We start from the raw sequence: 18,108 nt of genomic DNA on the forward strand, positions 1-18,108 counted from the left end.
GGATACGAGCCCAACATACGTATGTAGCTCCCGTCACATGAAATCACAGGCGTTTATGCCCCAGTATTTGAGCCTCTTTTTTATGATTTCCGGGGTAAATGCGGGACCGTCCGATCTGGATTGAAAACTCCCCGGAACCCTAACTTTACGGTGAAACGTCTCTAGCATCAACATCGGATATTGAATGTCTCGTCATGCTGTGGCTATAACTAACTAGAGTCCATAGGATAGATATGTGGTAATATTATTCTAATATTATAATATTTCAACCGACCTGAGGCGCTAGACCTCTTTGATGCAATGTAACCTTGATCCCTGTCACACATCCATGTTCAATCTATATGAATTGTTCACACAGTGAGGCTTTTTAGACAAATCTTCTATTTGCATCATCAGAGTCTAACTGCATGACAAAAAAATCGTAAAGAGAGATGCCAAAAAGTGTCAAAAAAACGAAACTAGGAATGAGCATGTGCCGATCGCTCGTAATCCAATCCGCCTTGGGACTTTGTGGGGATAATGATCTGCGTTTTTTCAGGCAAAATGAATCTGCCAAGCAGGTCAAGTTCGTTGTATTGGACAGGAGCCGGTTCCCACAATGTACGCCCGGGCTTGTGGAGATGCGTCGACGCTTCAGCTGCTTGTTTATTTTACAACCCGGAGTAAAATACGCTGTATATCCCATATGAACTAGTAATAACCTAACGAAGTTCAAGGATCATTATACGTGTCGATCACGCTCCGCCCCTCGTCTTCAATTCCTTTCTGTGTCAATACTGTGTCAATTTGGTTGGCTTGCAGTCTGCAGGATTATCACACTTCAAATGATCCTTCTACCCTTTTGTTTTCCAATTCTCCGGGCCAGAAGACTGAGAAAGTAAGGTCACAAATAAAGAGTTTCCTGTACAGGACTGAGATACCAGGGTGTTATACTCAGCCCACTAAAAGAAAGCCACGACCAATGATACTCGTTGTATTTGGAATCGTGCTTGTCTAGCTTGTCTCCATTTAGAAATGTTGAGCCTGAAATCGATGCAGATACCTAATCCCTGTTTCTAGAACGTAAGATAGGCTTTCTGGAACAAGATGAGTCTTCTGGAACAATTCCGGGGGTCAATCCAGTTGCGTCCGTCTGGTCAAGTTTGATTTCACTCTTTTTCCTTTTTCTGTTTTTTTTGCCCATCTACTCTATCAGTGGTGTGTATTCTTCCAGAGTGCGGCTTTTAGTGAAGTTAGCCTGCCGTGTGCCCAGGACCACATTCTCGTAAATTGTATAAATATTTAACTAACCCTTCATCGGCTCGAAGAAGTATTTTTCTATCTAACCGCCCACTTATCATTCCTATGATAACATTGTTTCCGCCTTCTCAGCGCTTACTATCTACATTCAAGTCGGCGATTATACATATGATGGCGTGGTCAACACGTAACAACTCAACTATCCCGGAGGCCGCATTGCCGTGGTCCAATGTCGAGTTGGAGAATTGGAGTACCGAGTATCTCCATCTCAAACAGCCCGAAGCTCTTTTCATTCCTCCTTCGTCTGGTTTATCTATCACCACGAGGATGCCCACTGCTCGACCTCTTCCACACAACTATCAGCTGCAGCTTCCCTCCACACAGTTCCCATCCACACCGGTTGCCTTTGGGACTATGCTCTCTCCTACTCCTTCGTCATCATACCTAGACACAGGCACCATCAAGCAGCCCATCAATAACTACAGTCCAAGATCTATTCCAGCCCCAGCAATCGGCATTGTACCAGCACTCTCCCCAGCAAGCAACTATGACGCTGGGTGTCCCAGTCCTTGGGATGATCTTCCCGTCTCAACTCCCATAATACAGGAGACACTTGAGTCGGATGAGGCGAGCAAGGAGCTTAGCCGTACCAAAAGGACTTATCGTTCCCGCCGCCGTGGATCCAAAATCAAGTGTGTATTTTCTTCTTTTCCGAAGACTATGGTAATCATCATACGCATATACTGAACGCATTTCATCTAGGGACAGGGACAGCGAAAGTTACGGAACCTTCAAATGCGAATGGAAGGATTGTCAATATGACCGTCTGTTCTCGCGCAAAGGAGTGCTTATGCGGCACATCGAGACTCAACATGTCAATCCACGGGCTTTCAAGTGTCCCAATCCCAGGTGTAATCATGCTTCGAGTCGACGGGAGAATTTGAAAGCGCATAGACAATCGGTTCACAAGGAAATCTTGTAAGATTCATGATGGGATATGATGGAATGTCTTGGTGTTGGGGGTTTGGAATACCTGGTTTTCTTTTTTTACTTTTATATGCTTGGGGATATATATACTTCGGCTAGAGTGGAGTTCGGATCGGATTTTATGTTAGAATATATATTGTATGTTTTTTTCTTCTGTGGACTTAGTGGGAAAATCGAAGATAGAAAATAGCATGTAGGCGTTGCAATTGAAATTGGAATAGGAGATAACATAGAACACCGATATAATACCTGATAGACGAAAAAAGAGTGTACTCTATTTCCAAGTCCAGGTCGTTGACACGGGGAGGATCCACACCACAACCTGGGGAATCAGGCCGAATACGGCCGCACAGGGCCTATGGGTGCTAGAGCTATAGCTAATTTTAAAATATTACGGTCTGTTTATCCTGTTGCCATGGGAGTATAATTATGTTCGCAAAACAAGATGCCATGGTAGATTGGAGCCAGAGCAAAGAAGGAAATACAATTTCTTCTAAAACAATAGACGGACGGACGCAAAGAACGCACGAAGAAGCGGATCGATTGACCGGTCTGTTGAAATTTGAAATGGTATGGAATTTGGTGCGTTTAAGCGTCAGATACACAATGGGAGAAGTGACGCTGCGCGACCAGACACATCATGCTCGCCAATTGTAAGAACAAGGAGAAATATCGAGACGAAGCTCGTTCCCAGTATCTCGGGGTCGACACAGCTATGAAAGTGTAAATTTTTTTGATTCGTAGGGCTTTGTTGGCCCTGCCTTCTCCCACGAACAAAACGTTATCAACCCGCCAACTCCATCACCTCAAATCAACATCGGCTCGTTCCGTCGACTTTTCCTTGCCTGACCGACCGTCTATGCGAAGAAGGGAATCGCCCACTGAAAACAACACATAGAAGCCGTTTAGATGTTGGAGGGGTAGAGCATAACGCGGACGGTAGCGCCGAGGGACTTGGGGGGAGGTTGTTGCGGAACTTGGCGCGCACAACACCGGAGTTTCCTGGAACGAGTCAGATTAAACGAAATTCGAGTGAGGTTTCCCAGACCCAAGAGGTTCATTTCCAGTCGGAAATGGTTCTTGAGACTGGTTTCCAATTCACGTACCGTGCGGCCGGGTGACCTTGCCCCAGATCACCCGAATGTTGGAGCCGCGGACCTCACGCTTAGCACGGTAAACGAAAGCGACCTTCTTGCCAAGGTAGAACTTGGCGGACTTGGTGTCATCAACACCCTCGATCTTGACCAAGCTGTATAACCATATATCAGATTCCATTCATCGTATTCAATTTTTGTGCGCAGGGTGTAGATACCTGGTGTTGGGGGTGAGGGCGTGCTTGCTGCGCTGGAAGCTCAGGTGACGTCCCCTGTGAGAAAGAAATTCGTATTAATCCTCTGTTCATATCGTTGTGTGTTGCTTCGATTTGAGTGGCGATGTCTTGTGTCCCCCAAATCGGTCCTCCATGTCGAACTGGTGTATCCTTTTGAATGCGATGATGAAAAGTGCGGTGGTAACTTACTTGACGTAGACTAGAAGAGAATAAATAGTTAGCACATATTTTTTTTTTTTAATCCAGCGTGGTCGCACACAAGGCGTCTGCTTGAGATGCGACTTTGCGAATTCGAGACCACCAAAACGACGATCGATAAGAACTTCGAGGGTATCACTCACGGCGGTGTCCTTGTTCCGAAGGCATTGTGTCGGCGTTTCTCTGGGGAGCGGGCAAGGAAAGAAAGTCGAAGGAATGACCCGCAAGATCAAAAGTCGTTCCCGTTTGTCGTGGTTGTCGTCGCTTCGATAGAGTCAGGCGCACAATCAATTTCCAGCCGGTGTGTTGGCTTTCGCCCTAGCCCAAACGGGATCTTAGCGAGCCACATTTTCACGTGACAAATCAGGGCTAAGCGAGATCCCGTGATGGCACACCGCTCTCTGTTTTACATATCAAGATAGGCAGAATCTGAGATGAGATAAGCTTTGGACTTTTGTTTCTCCGATCCCAGATTTACCCACCTTTTTATTTTCTGCCACTCGGGCTACAGTAGTCCGACTCGGCTTTCCAACCCTGCAGCTTCCCAGCTGACAAACCTAAGCCATGACGACAGGGGTTCCAGCTCTGGAAGGTTGGAAGGTTTCAAAAAGCAATTTGCACAAGGCTATTGGTAGATCTACGCATATTAGAGATACCGATTGCTTTTATCACAGTTTGAGAACACAGAGATAAATTATTGATATCTTTAACCTGGAGTGACATGATCCGGGTAGCATTCCGGTGCATATACTTCAGACCGAGACCAGATTGGGAAATCTAGAAGTTCCTGTATGCCCCACCTCGTCGGATCGATGATTACATTTGCGACCGGGTATTGATCAAAACTGGGGGCAGTTTACAAGCCGACTCGTCCGAGAGACCTCAACCAACTAGACTAATATAGAGTATAGTTGGATAGAGTATAGTTATATAAAGTATAGTTAGCTAAAGTATAGTTAGATAGGGTTGTATAGTGTATGTATATAGCCCCCGAGCGGTTAATATGGTCCGGATTCGGGGCTTCAACCGGGTTAATAGCAGCCAGGAAGCCTCGGGAAAATAGAATCCGTCTGGCTCGAGAAAATGACAAATGCGCCGATCCGTCCCCACGATTTGGGTCACCGGTCGAAATTCTTATCGAGTTGCGTGCTCAAGGTACGTGGTATTGTACCTGTTCTTGCAGATTCGGTACTTTAATTTTTAGATATTTTGGGATTTTAGTGCACTGCAACCTTCCCCTCGATGCGGTGGCTTGTTCCAAAGCGGAGCTTTGGATACATGTACTATACTGCATTGTGTACAGGTTGACCGCAAAGCTGTCTATAATATAATCAGTACTCCCGTATACAACATTGAACATACTACTGGTTATGAACACGTATCAATCCACAGTCGAATTCAGCCTGTTTTGGCAGTTGTGATCCGCACCTATAAGTGAACTGCATCTCTATAAGTCAGATGACCTTCCCCCCCCCCCCCCTGCTTTCTTCTGAAAGCTGGTAAGAAGAATAAGCGACTTGCTCACGTCGGACTTGACAAATTGCTCCGATGTATCACCCCAAGCCCGACCCCGAAACCCAGTAAGCAGCGCTGATAGTCCTGACGTTCTAGTAGCCTGCGCGGGGTTGATAATCGAAACGGGTAAGATCCCGTGGGATTTTAGTGAAGTCCAAAGTCCATGGTGATGAAGGTTAAGCAAAAGAACTTGATATAAGAAAGCTGGAATTTGCCAGGGCAGCAGTTTCCATAGAGATAGTCAAAAGAGAAACAAATACTACATCGGTATATGTAATAAAAAAAAAAAGTAATCAAAAAGTGATTAATACCTTGAAGTCATAAAACACATACAATACCCAAAGCCCCACCAGCCGAAGCTGTGACTGACTTCTGTTAAAAAGTACTCCGCCGGATCCTGTTTGTTCTCAACATTCTTCCTTTTCTTCTTTTCCAAACTCTCTCAAACATTTATTTTGATTAAGCGGTTGCAAGATGTCTAGTGTGATCAACCAGACCGACGACCGCCATGGTGCTGGGTGAGTTTCCCCCCCCTGTGTCTCTGACATCACTCCCCCCCTCCGGCAACGGAACACCGATTGCCTCAATTCAACCTCAACTTGCCCCTCAAGATTGCTGTTTTGGACGTTATTTGCCTTCATTCCAATAGCCAATCCTTTCCTTGGACGCTTTTGCAGAATTTCTCTACCTAGAGAGCTTGCTCAACCCCTCAATTGCCGCGAATGCAAATTCTTTTTTCGGTCAATTCAACCCACTAACAATGGATATCGCATTCAGCACCGTCGAACTTAAAGATGATACCATCATCGTGGTACTAGGCGCATCTGGTGATTTGGCGAAGAAGAAGACCGTTCGTACCCCCTTCAGGATGCGATGACTCTTTGACATACTAACCAATTGATAGTTCCCTGCACTCTTTGGCCTTGTACGTGCTATTTCTACTGACTATTCTAGTTTTTACCCACTGACACTTTTGTCATAGTTCCGCAACAAATTCCTCCCCAAGGACATCAAGATCGTCGGATATGCGCGGACAAAAATGGACACCGAAGAATACCTAAAGCGCGTTCGCTCGTACATCAAGATCCCCACAAAGGAGATTGAAGATCAATTAGATCAGTTCTGCAAGATGTGCACCTACGTTTCCGGCCAATACGACCAAGATGATTCGTTCATCGGCCTGAACAAGCACCTCGAGGAGATTGAGGACAATCGCCAATCGAAGGAGCAGAACCGCGTGTTCTACATGGCACTGCCTCCCAGTGTTTTCATTACCGTGTCCGAGCAGTTGAAGCGCAACTGTTACCCCAGGAGCGGTCTCGCTCGCATTATTGTGAGTTTCCCTGGATAAGCTTGCCTGAGACGAACCCCATATTGATGCACCTTTCTTTAATAGGTCGAGAAACCCTTCGGCAAGGACCTACAGAGCTCGCGCGATCTCCAGAAGGCTTTGGAGCCTAACTGGAAGGAGGATGAGATCTTCCGTATTGATCACTACCTTGGTAAGGAGATGGTCAAGAACATCCTAATTCTGCGATTTGGCAACGAGTTCTTCAACGCCACATGGAACCGTCACCACATTGATAACGTTCAGGTATGTGACGAAATGATCTCATTACGGCATATGGGTTCTAATATTGGCTGCAGATTACATTCAAGGAGCCTTTCGGCACTGAGGGTCGTGGAGGTTACTTCGATGAGTTCGGTATTATCCGTGATGTTATGCAGAACCGTACGTATATCCAATCGCACTGACTAGACGTGAAATAAAGATACTAACACCTTTATAGACCTTCTCCAGGTCCTCACATTGCTCGCCATGGAGCGCCCCATTTCCTTCTCTTCCGAGGATATCCGTGACGAGAAGGTCCGTGTTCTCCGCGCTATGGATCCTATTGAGCCCAAGAACGTCATCATCGGCCAATACGGCCGCTCCCTCGACGGCAGTAAGCCCGGTTACCTGGAGGATGATACTGTGCCCAAAGAGTCGCGTTGCCCGACTTTCTGCGCGATGGTTGCATACATTAAGAACGAGCGTTGGGACGGCGTTCCCTTCATTCTCAAGGCTGGTAAGGCCCTGAACGAGCAGAAGACCGAGGTCCGCATCCAGTTCAAGGATGTCACTTCCGGTATCTTCAAGGACATTCCCCGTAACGAGCTTGTCATCCGTGTCCAGCCCAACGAGTCCGTCTACATCAAGATGAACTCCAAGCTGCCCGGTCTGTCCATGCAGACGGTGGTTACCGAGCTGGACTTGACTTACCGCCGCCGCTTCTCCGACCTCAAGATCCCCGAGGCCTACGAGTCCCTGATTTTGGACGCCTTCAAGGGCGACCACTCCAACTTTGTCCGTGACGACGAGTTGGATGCCAGCTGGCGCATGTTCAGCCCTCTCTTGCACTACTTGGATGACAACAAGGAGATCATCCCTATGGAGTACCCCTACGGTGAGTTTACCCGCTTTTTTTCCCCTTTTCTTCAAACCATGATACATAGCTAATTTGCATTGATTCTAGGCTCCCGTGGACCCGCCGTCCTTGATGACTTCACTGCTTCATACGGTTACAAGTTCAGCGACGCCGCTGGCTACCAGTGGCCAGTCACTACCTCGACCCCCAACCGGCTGTAGGTCTTTGGAGTATAGTTTACGATGATTACGGGAAGCGGATTCGGGATACGAAGGAATTAAAATCTCTATTTTCTTGACTCTGGTCGGCCGGCAGGAGTCGCGTCATACTGTGATACTTAGGTTTTCGAGACCAATTCAAAATTAGGATTGGATGCGACGCACGCAATGAAAGATATTTACGCCTTATTTGTGGATATTGACCAACTGTCATCCACCATGTTTATGTTTATGTTTATTTTTTTTGACAATAGTAGAAAGAACCGAGCAATAGCACTCTCTCATGATATCAGAGCCCCTATAGAGCCCCTATACGAACTTTGCCGAGTGCACGTACATCCCGTGTCTACAATTCCCCTGTTCTATAATTGGACGTTCCCGATCTCGGGAGGACCCCTGTATTACGTCATCACACGTGGCCAATCAGGGCAAAAGGACCCACGAGGCTGACATAAGGTTGGCCTCCCTGGCTGCAAACAAACTGCTATAGAAACCTAATGCATTGATGGAGAATGACTCCGTACACAGACAAATAAAAGTATATGCATGGCCGATCCTGGCTGTCATAAGAAAAGCCGGATCGGCAGATGAAAGGGTTCCAGGGTTAGCGGGTCTCGTAAATTAAATCGATAAGCCCGGGGGCCCGCATAGAGACGCTCAGGCCAAGACGGATTTTCTCTCCTTCTTCTTCGACTGCGCCAACGTCTTTCTTTTAGAACCTATAGACGTATTCCGACTGTATAGAAAACACCCACTGTCACCTCCGTCGCAACCCACGTCCCAAATCCCTGCTGTCAACAATCCACGAATCCCCGGACGTACCGTGCGTTTTGGCCCCCGCGAGCTCTCACCCAACGGCCCCGAAAGGCACGCGACACAATTTCCCGGACCGATCAGATCCCTACCGGCCCCTTTCTCAACGTCCGAAACGCATCCCCGATCCTGCGATCACACACTCTTTTGCTCGATTCTGAACGGCGCGTCGCTTTCCGCCAGGCCCTTTAACGTGCGATTCGGTCACTGGCTCGGCCACCCACCAGCCCCCCGGACGATTTTGTTAGGCGCGGACAAAAGCTGAGTGCATGCTAGCACGTGGAAACTAGGATGCCGCAGGCTGCGAGGTGGGCGGGGACGCCCTCCATCAAGGGTCGGAATGAGTCTACCAGGATGGCGCTTTTGACATTTAGTTTGGTCGGATTGCAGTGCGTATCACCCATTTCTGTTTTGGCGCTTGGGTATAAGGGGTTAGATGTTGTGCGATATTGTCTAGATTGCGGTTCTTGGAGGCAATCGGAGGATCCCGGGGATTGTTGTGGCAGTGGCTAACTCGGTGTTTTGGGAATAGGTTCACGTGGGGTACTGAGATGACTTGTAAGAAAAGAATCCACAATTCAAATTGTCTCCATTGGGACTTGGGAATAATTTTCGCTAACTTTATTCGTTTTCCTTAGATTGTACACCTTACCTTCTTCAGCTTGGTTTGACGAAGTCCAAGACTTCGTTGGTGTGGATTGCTGGCCCTTTGTCTGGGTTGATTATCCAACCACTTATTGGAGTTATTGCCGATCGATCACGATCGAAATGGGGTCGGCGTAGACCTTTCATGATATTTGGATCGTTTGTTGTCGCTTTCTGTCTGCTGGTCTTGGGGTGGACGGCAGAGATTGTTGGTTTATTTGTTAAAGATCCGGAAAAGGTACATATCATGTTTATTGAAACACTCGTTTGGCTAGGTCTATGGTTATATGGAAGCTAATATTGATTTTCTACAGGCTAAGAATGGCACAATTGCCCTCGCTGTGTTGAGCATTTATGCGGTGGATTTCTCCATCAACGTCGGTAAGTGGCACACTTGCCCGCACCTTAATTGAAGGTGGCTTACAATGTCTTAGTTCAAGCGTGCTGTCGCGGTCTGATTGTGGATACACTACCGATCCCATCGCAACAAGCTGGATCCGCATGGGGTATGGCCCTTCCCCATATGTCTCAGCCTCAAACCCTAAAACACCACTGACCTTTCTTCTAGCCGGGAGAATGTCTGCCATTGGCCAGCTCTTTGCTTATGTGGTTGGTGCCATTGATACCGTTGGCATCTTCGGTACTATCATTGGAGATACACAGTTCAAGCAGATGACAGTGATCGCTGCTTTTTCTTTGGTGGTGGCGGTGGCAGTCACCTCATACTCGGTAAAAGAGCGAGTTCTGATATCGGCAAGGTGGGTTGGACTCGAACCGATATTTATTGCCATCAACTAATCCTTTGTGATAACAGGGATGATGGAAGTGCTGGTGCTATTCAGGTCCTCTCTCAGCTGTTCAAAACTACTTTCGAACTACCGCCTCGTATTCAAGCAATTTGCTGGGCCCAATTCTGGGCTTGGATTGGTATGGGAAATTCCGCACCTAGAAAACCAACAATACTAACATTAAATAGGCTGGTTCCCCTTCCTCTTCTACAGCACAACCTGGGTTGGCGAGACCTACTTCCGCTATGAAGTCCCAAAAGACGACATGGCCAAAGCAACAGATATGCTCGGTGAAGTCGGCCGCGTGGGAAGTCTTTCATTAACAGTCTTCTCGGCCATCACATTCCTCAGCTCTGTCCTCCTACCCTTTTTCATCCTACCACCAGACAGCAAACGGACACGATTCACCGCGCGGCCTCCACCAGGATTTGCAGCAATCCTCAAATACGTCACCGCAATCCGACCCGACCTCCAAACCGCCTGGTTCATCTCCCAAATCATGTTCGCCGCCACAATGATCTTCGCCCCTCTAGCCCACTCCCGCGCCTTCGCAACCTTCCTGGTAGCAGCCTGCGGTATCCCCTGGGCAATCAGCGGCTGGGCTCCATTCGCCTTCATGGGCGTGGAAATCAACAAATTAACAATGGGCGGCTATTCCCCCGTGATCCCATCCTCACGATCCGGCGTGACGATGATCACATCAGCCAGTCTGCGCAACGCCGCCGCAGACAATGAACTGGATGTCCTCCGACTGAACCACCGTGATTCCTTCGACAGCGACACAGACGAGGAAGAACATTCATCCAACATCCCCTCAACAGGTGAACTAGCCGGTATCTATCTGGGCGTGCTGAACGTCTACACGACCCTACCCCAATTCGTCGGCACCTTCATCAGCTGGATCGTCTTCAGTATCCTTGAACCAGGCGCAGCGCCCGCGTCTGATAACGCTGCAGACAATCCTTCTGATACCCACTGGATGAATCTGGACAAAGATAGGCCGAACGCTATCTCCATTTGTCTCTTTATTGGGGCGATAAGCGCTCTCATCGCGGCCGAAGCCACACGTCGACTGCGGTATGTACTATGAGCTAGCAGTCCAGAGCGAAAGCCGAATGCTGCAAAATTACGATCCGTTGCGATGAATAGCTATTGATTTTTGCTCGATACCCGGTGTATATTGCGAGCTTTGTCTTGACTACGGTTGAGATTTTGTGTGCACACTATAGAGAGAGTATACATGTACAGTGAACCCCTTCGTCTCCGCAAAAGGAGCTTTGTTTTTCTTTTTGGTTTACATCTGCACATACATAATACATAATACCTACGAAGTTATACGTGCCATATTCTCTCTGCCAGATGGGGCTTTCCTATCTTCAAATCTTGTTTGAGCGAAGAGAGGGGAGAAGAAAGGACTGGCTCTCTACAAACAAACAGGGAGCTGGTTAAATAGCTCCAGGACTATGTAAAGCCCGTCAAACAAGGCACCAAGCAGGTGCTTCCAACCATGGAAGGTTGGCCCCCTCAACAGTGCTTATGTAACGCATCCTATAGGTTAGGAGCCCCCTGTCAGTCTCTCATTTGGCCTTTCGGTCTCTCACGTGTTTGCTGATTGTTCGTTTGTCATAACCACTGTCATCACCCCTCCTTGAATCGTAAACCCAGTATGGATGGCTGGTCTGCACTCGGGGCAGCAGCAGCGATCGCCCAGTTCATAGACTTCGGCATCAAGCTTGTTTCCACAACAGTGAAAATCCACAAGTCCCCCCGGGGTGTAACTGGGCTACAGGAGCACAAGCTTGTTGTAGAGCGTCTGCAGGCTCTTGTCGATCAGCTTACGGACTCAAGTTCACTGACTGGGCAAAATACCGTTGAGAATGATCTCGCGATTCAGGCGATCTGCGATGAGTGCAAGCGCACAGGCGGGGAATTGCTCGCTGTCGTGAAGAGAGTCTCTGGAGATCGTTCAACCGGCGTTGTGACTCGACTAAAAGAGCATGGCAATCGCAGGAAGTGGAAGAGTTTCCGACAGGCTCTAATACAGGTCTGGAACGAGGATAAAGTGGTTGAGCTTAGCAATCGATTGCACATTCTCAGGCAGGAGCTTACCGTACATTTGCTGGGCGCACTCAGGTAATGGCTGTCTTGGAGAGTCTTTCTCATCCCGCTGCTAACTTAGCAACAGCACTCAGGCCGACCGAAGGGCCTGTGGAGAAGGTCAGACGAGTCTTGTTGGCCAAGAATTCCTTCAGACCCTTGCCGAACCTGAGCAATGGCGAGAGTATCTAATAAACGCCCTTCAGCAGAAAGGGGTTGAAAAGCATCTGCCGCCGACGGACATGGAGCCCCCGGGGGCCACCCATTATTACGAAGATTCCACCATCGCTGTCATGAAGAGCCTTGAATATCCGGGAGTTATGGATCGCGAAACGAGTATATCAAAGGCACACGAGGAAACTCTGAAATGGATTTTCAGAGACCCCGAGCCTCAGGGGTTTCAGTGGGCTAGCTTCGTAGACTGGCTGGAAAGCGATACATCTCCCAATCTCTACTGGGTCACCGGGAAGGCCGGTTCTGGTAAATCAACGTTGATCAAATACATTCACCGGCACGAACTCACCATGCGAGCTCTGGGTAAATGGTCACCGAGCCAGCCCGTGGTTACGCCTGTTTTTTATTTCTGGAATTCCGGCAGGCCGACGCAGATGTCCTTGCTCGGTCTACTACAGACACTCCTCCTTGGGGTTCTTCGTGAAAGACCAGAGTATATACCGCTGGTGAGCAGATCACGATGGGAGGCGCAACGTTTATTTGCCACGACAATGCCGTCCTGGACTCAGGAAGAGGTTCTAGAGGCTTTGATAGTGGCTATCCGTCATTGCGCCCAATCCTCGAAATTGTGCCTATTCATTGACGGACTTGACGAATTTGAAGGAAATCCCGAAGTTCTCATCACATTAGTGAAAAGCTTCCTAATACAGAATGTCAAGGTCTGTGTTGCCAGTAGGCCGTGGCCTGTCTTTCGCGATGCATTTGGTCAAGACCCAGGTCTCATCCTAGAGCACTTAAACCTACCTGACATTACGCTCTACGTCACAAACTGTTTGAATAATAACGCTGGGTTCCTGGAGTTGAAGGCACATGAGCCCACGCATGCCGACGCTCTGGCGCATGAAATTACCCTACGGTCGTCGGGTGTGTTCCTTTGGGTTTCCTTGGTGGTTCATGCACTCCTCCAAGGGCTCTCACGGGGAGACCGACTTTCCGACATGCAGCGGGCATTAGAAGAGCTTCCATCCGAGCTAGAACACCTATTCGATGTGATGATTAACTCCCTTAGCCTGCCTGCTCGCAAAAGAGCGGCGGAGATGTTTCGTATCGCAGAGGCAGCAAGAGGTCCACTTGCGCTCCTGGTATTCGGAGACGCAGACGAAGAAAACCCAAAATACGCCCTTGAATTCGAGCCAAGAGTCCGCTCACAAGACCAGAGGCTTAGTCGCTGCCTTGGAATAGAGCGCCGCCTTAATAGCTATTGCAAGGGACTGTTGGGGGTGAAGATGCTTCGGATATCCAAAGATTGTACAGAGGGCAAGCCTATCAAGGTGAACGATGCACAGCAAATGCTTTCTTCACTGCATGACCCTGAAGACATCGCCGATTACGTGGATGGAATCTGCAACTCAAGGGTAGAGTATCTCCATCGAACTGTCAGAGACTACCTCACCCGACCAAATGTCAAAACGCAGCTAGACGAATGGTCTGCATCCGCCTTCCACCCGGACCTCTCGCTTGCCAGCGCATTTCTCATCAACCTTAAAACTATTGACCCTATAACCATAACCCGCACTGGGTTTTGGTGGCCGATAAATCGGTGCTTGGCATACGCGGCACGTTTTGAGAAAAGAACAGCTTCAAGTCCAGACACATTCCTCAACGAGCTCGATCGAGTGGCCTGCAACCTGTCCCTGAGTAGAACCGGTGATAACCAGACAGTCTGGCGCTCCATCGCAAAGGTCCCAAAGCAAAAGACAGCGCCCCCCTGGCCAAGCACACTCGCGCCGATAGGGAGCATCGAGGAACGATCTTTTCTCGGACTGGCCCTCCAATGCAACTTATACAGCTACGTCCAGACCACCCTACAAACCCGCCCGCTGACGGAACTCGAAATTACCGGCTGGCCTCTCCTATTAAGCGCATTAACCGGATACAACGTAAGCGGCGCGGATGTCCCCATCTTCGAAACACAGTCCCCACCAACAAGTCTCCTTGAAATGCTTCTTCGCAAAGGTGCGGATCCTCGCGCTTCCTCTGTTGCAAATCTCACAGCCTGGCAATTTGTGCTACAGGAATGTCACCGCGCGTCTGGGACGAACGCGGCTCCTGGGGATTCTGTACCCTACTGGGTCGACGTCTTGTTGGTGTTCGCTGAATGGAGTGCTGACAGCCGGCAACCAATTCCTATTGATGCGTGGGCTGTGATTCAACGCTACTGGCCGGATATAGCGAAGGCCCTCAGGGCCAAGATCCGTAAACATCGCCCGTCTGGTATAATCCGGTGGCTGTCATCCCTACATCAAAGCACCTAGCCTAGCATCGTGAACAACAACCCAAGTCAATATGGTAGGAAGGCTTAACGATAGACACACGGCCCTACCATCCATTAACTCATCATCATTATTCTCTCTGCTCCATTTGGATTCGGCTGCGTGCTCGTCATGCCAATGATGAACTACCTCATTTATGCGTACACCATTTTCGCCGCCTCTGTGCTGGCGGCGCCATTTTCTGCTTTAAATATACTCCATAGTCGGGCCTGGTAAGGGGTACCCCGCAAATTTTGGTCATTGCAGGGCGTGGCCTTCGTCTCCGCAAAAGGAGCTTTATGTTTTATTTTTGGTTTGCATCTGCACATACATAATACATAATACCTACGCAGCTATATGTACCATATTCTCTCTGCCAAATGGGACTTTCCTATCTTGAAATCTTAGCTGCCGATTTTGTGGGAGCGCTTAACGTCAGGCAAACGGAGTAAATTTTATGGTCGCTAGTAGCAAAGCCCATGTTAGGGCCCATCATAGCGCATTGAAGCCCACTAATTGATAATTATATATTAATTAGAAGAAGAAAATATTACCCCGATATAAGGACTAGAAACGGGATCTAAACATAACGTAATTAATTTTTCAAAATGTTTCCGATGTTGCACTTTTTGGTGACTAATTGGGCTATGATGGGCTTAATGTGCTATGATGGGCTTAATGTGATAGGATGGGCTTAATGTGATAGGATGGGTGTAATGTGATAGGATGGGCTTAATGTGCTATGATGGGCTTAATGTGCTATGATGGGCTTAATGTGCTATGATGGGCTTGATGTGCTATGATGGGCTTAATGTGCTATGATGGGCTTAATGTGCTATCATGGGCTTGATGTGCTATGATGGGCTTGATGTGCTATGATGGGCCCTAATTTATGAGCTTTGAAGAGCTCTAATCGCTAGCAAACTCTGGGAACGTGTTCGAGTACTCCGGGACGCTAATGCCGTTCATTCCCACTCGGCGATGTTGGTCTGTTAGGAGACCGTTAATTTTAAGATTTAGTGGATCCGTGAGACCTAAATAATAGCACGTGTATGGGGGCGAGTCGCGCCGGGATAAGTAAAAAATCAACACTAAACAAGTGTTAACTATGAAACGAGTACAGTTAGAAAGAGATCCAAATCGAGAGGAGAAACAAAGGCAGCCATAGCCCACTAGGGAGTGATAGTGATGGTCCGCATTACAGTCGCGGTTGGACTTGGCTTACGGGATGTGGCTGTGTTCGCCGGGGTTTTCCAAGCCCCTGTAACAACGCAGCCGATTTTGAGCCTCTACCAAATGGGAGATCGTGGCAGGGCATTGCTAATCAATACTTTTAGTATGTGCTGGCTTGGTGGCGTACGGAATCGTGAATAGGATCAGATCTCCTGGGCCCCACATTGGGTTAGGAAGCCAATAACTGGAACGGGGTCTTCTGAAGAGATATCACGAGAAATTCTGATACAAGCCTCCGGGTCTGAGACCCTGGGAACTTACTAGCGTCGAGGCTAGAGTCGATAACACACCCTTGCCAAGAAAATCCTGGAGAATAAGAGAAATTAAAAGTTTGTGTCTTACCGCTAAAACTCCATCAGATGTATACTCAAAGCTCATCACCAATCGCATCATACTTTGTAGCTAAGAAAACCCCCACCTTCTCCATGCAAGATCCAACAGAGGCCACCCCTGCGCTCTAGAAGTCACGTAGAATTTCACCCGGGTAAAATATTTTTCTTTCTTCGGTCGCAAGGTTCTCACATCAGCGTAACACAAAGCCATTGAGATTTGGTTTTTAGTTTCATATTGGAGAGCTTCAGGCTAGTATAACCTGGAAGACGCGCCTGGAATTATAGTCTCTCATCAAACGTTCATGTCTTCATCTAGTCAACCAAAATAGCAAGCAAATAGCTAGAACGCAGAAGGGAAGCAAATTCCATCTTCCTGACTTGGAAGTGAACTCCTAGAGCTGTAGCAAATTTTGAAACTAGAATCATACTGTTCCTTGCATTGGCATAGTTGTTTCTAGGTTGGGCATCGGTGGCCAAGAATTGACGTGTAATGAACATGGCTGGTCGTTGAAATTTCAGGTCCCACCCCGTGATTCTCAATAACTAACCCGATTGGGACTTTTCCTCTCTATAGCGATGGGGTATTTTAAGATCTCGGGTTTAAAAGTGTCAGATTCCCCCTGGAAATCCCTTCTAATAAATATATCTCAAAGCTTCCATAGTATCTCAACTCTTCTTTTTTACTCTGTACTCATTATGGAATACACACCGAACCTCGAAGAATATTCTAGGATATACCAAATGCTTCAACCTCGCAGTGAGCAACTCAATTCCAATACTGGAGCTTCTGCTACGCAGCCACTTGCCTCTGCGGTTGAAGAACGACCTATACTCTCGGCGGACTGGTCTCATTTCGACCCTTCTATGGGCCATACCTCAACGGTCGGACAGTCACCTGCGCACTCTGAGGACTCGTCTCATTGCTACCCTTCTATGACCCATGCCTCCACTGTCGGACAGCCACCCAGACTCTCTGCGGACTGGTCTCGTTACGACCGTTCTATGAGCCGCGCGTTCATGATCCGACAGCCACCTACACCCTCTGTGGACTCGTCTCATTGCTACCCTTATATGGGCCATGCCTCCACGGTCGGACAACCACCTGTGCACTCTGTGGACTGGTCTCATTACGACCCTTCTATGAGCCGTGCCTCCATGGTCGGACAACCATGCGCACCCTCCGCGGGTTATTCTATTCACCACCCTTCCATGAGCCATGCCTCCACAGTCGGAAAACCACCTGTCCTATCTGTGGAGTGGTCCCGTTCCAACCCTTCTATGGGCCATGCCTTCGCGTCTCTCGACCCCAACAGGGCTATGCATACCATCCTCCGTCCTCCCACGGTCGACAACTTGTACCAGAGCAACATGCAGTCCTCCTCGGTCAGGCAGTATAGAGCCACCGAGTTTGAAACTGAAGATCATCTCGGTCCCGGTCAAACCACAACTCGGATCCGGTCCTCGGAACTGAGTCTCTCCCCGCAAGAGACATCTCCAAGCAAGAACAACGTCGAGTCTACTCACGGTGAACCCCAGGAACAAGAGTGAGTCGTATATTCTCACTTTTCCCACTTTATCGTTAACAGTCTTCCCTTTCAGTGAATTGGGCGGTCCATTAAAATGCTTCTGGGAGGGCTGTAAACACGACGCCACATTTAGCAGCCCTGCATCGTTGATGCGCCATGTCAGAGTACAGCATGTCGCACATCGCGCCGTCAAGTGTCCGGAGTGTGGTCAGGCGTTTGGCCGTGTGGATAACATGAAAGAGCACCGGGGAAAACGCCACAGGAAGTATGACCAAGATTGATGGTGATGCTGA

At 48.4% G+C, this 18,108-nt stretch overlaps 7 protein-coding genes across 7 annotated transcripts; 5 read left to right on the forward strand and 2 right to left on the reverse strand.

Annotated features, from left to right (window-relative positions):
- Positions 1–1,410: 1,410 nt before the first annotated feature.
- On the forward strand, positions 1,411–2,221 carry N7517_004578 (uncharacterized protein; the record flags this gene model as incomplete). Its single annotated transcript, XM_056722308.1, has 2 exons — positions 1,411–1,931; positions 2,002–2,221. The coding sequence occupies 2 exons, from the start codon at positions 1,411–1,413 to the stop codon at positions 2,219–2,221; spliced, it is 741 nt and encodes a 246-aa protein (XP_056578558.1).
- An 816-nt stretch (positions 2,222–3,037) lies between these two features.
- N7517_004579 (60S ribosomal eL33 domain-containing protein) lies at positions 3,038–3,922 on the reverse strand (the record flags this gene model as incomplete). Its single annotated transcript, XM_056722309.1, has 5 exons — positions 3,038–3,228; positions 3,333–3,475; positions 3,539–3,592; positions 3,746–3,755; positions 3,898–3,922. The coding sequence occupies 5 exons, from the start codon at positions 3,920–3,922 to the stop codon at positions 3,038–3,040; spliced, it is 423 nt and encodes a 140-aa protein (XP_056578559.1).
- Positions 3,923–5,743: 1,821 nt separating this feature from the next.
- Positions 5,744–7,898, forward strand: N7517_004580 (glucose-6-phosphate dehydrogenase; the record flags this gene model as incomplete). Its single annotated transcript, XM_056722310.1, has 8 exons — positions 5,744–5,787; positions 6,047–6,119; positions 6,174–6,194; positions 6,252–6,602; positions 6,666–6,863; positions 6,917–7,001; positions 7,060–7,716; positions 7,786–7,898. 8 exons carry the CDS (start codon positions 5,744–5,746, stop codon positions 7,896–7,898), a joined length of 1,542 nt encoding a protein of 513 aa, XP_056578560.1.
- Positions 7,899–8,552: 654 nt separating this feature from the next.
- On the reverse strand, positions 8,553–9,068 carry N7517_004581 (uncharacterized protein; the record flags this gene model as incomplete). The annotated part of the gene is given in 3 exon segments (XM_056722311.1): positions 8,553–8,837; positions 8,848–8,894; positions 8,933–9,068. Coding segments are annotated over 3 exon segments (468 nt in total), but the record flags the coding sequence as incomplete, so codon positions are not given.
- A 191-nt stretch (positions 9,069–9,259) lies between these two features.
- Positions 9,260–11,231, forward strand: N7517_004582 (putative sucrose transporter; the record flags this gene model as incomplete). Its single annotated transcript, XM_056722312.1, has 7 exons — positions 9,260–9,266; positions 9,347–9,591; positions 9,668–9,734; positions 9,788–9,859; positions 9,922–10,111; positions 10,168–10,280; positions 10,330–11,231. 7 exons carry the CDS (start codon positions 9,260–9,262, stop codon positions 11,229–11,231), a joined length of 1,596 nt encoding a protein of 531 aa, XP_056578562.1.
- A 576-nt stretch (positions 11,232–11,807) lies between these two features.
- On the forward strand, positions 11,808–14,727 carry N7517_004583 (uncharacterized protein; the record flags this gene model as incomplete). The annotated part of the gene is made up of 2 exons (XM_056722313.1): positions 11,808–12,274; positions 12,327–14,727. The coding sequence occupies 2 exons, from the start codon at positions 11,808–11,810 to the stop codon at positions 14,725–14,727; spliced, it is 2,868 nt and encodes a 955-aa protein (XP_056578563.1).
- A 2,303-nt stretch (positions 14,728–17,030) lies between these two features.
- Positions 17,031–17,837, forward strand: N7517_004584 (uncharacterized protein; the record flags this gene model as incomplete). Its single annotated transcript, XM_056722314.1, has 1 exon — positions 17,031–17,837. One exon carries the CDS (start codon positions 17,031–17,033, stop codon positions 17,835–17,837), a length of 807 nt encoding a protein of 268 aa, XP_056578564.1.
- Between the last annotated feature and the right edge of the window lie 271 nt (positions 17,838–18,108).

Source organism: Penicillium concentricum (assembly GCF_028827145.1).
Source record: "Penicillium concentricum strain IBT 3081 chromosome Unknown utg000002l_segment0_segment0, whole genome shotgun sequence".
NCBI lineage: Eukaryota > Fungi > Ascomycota > Eurotiomycetes > Eurotiales > Aspergillaceae > Penicillium > Penicillium concentricum.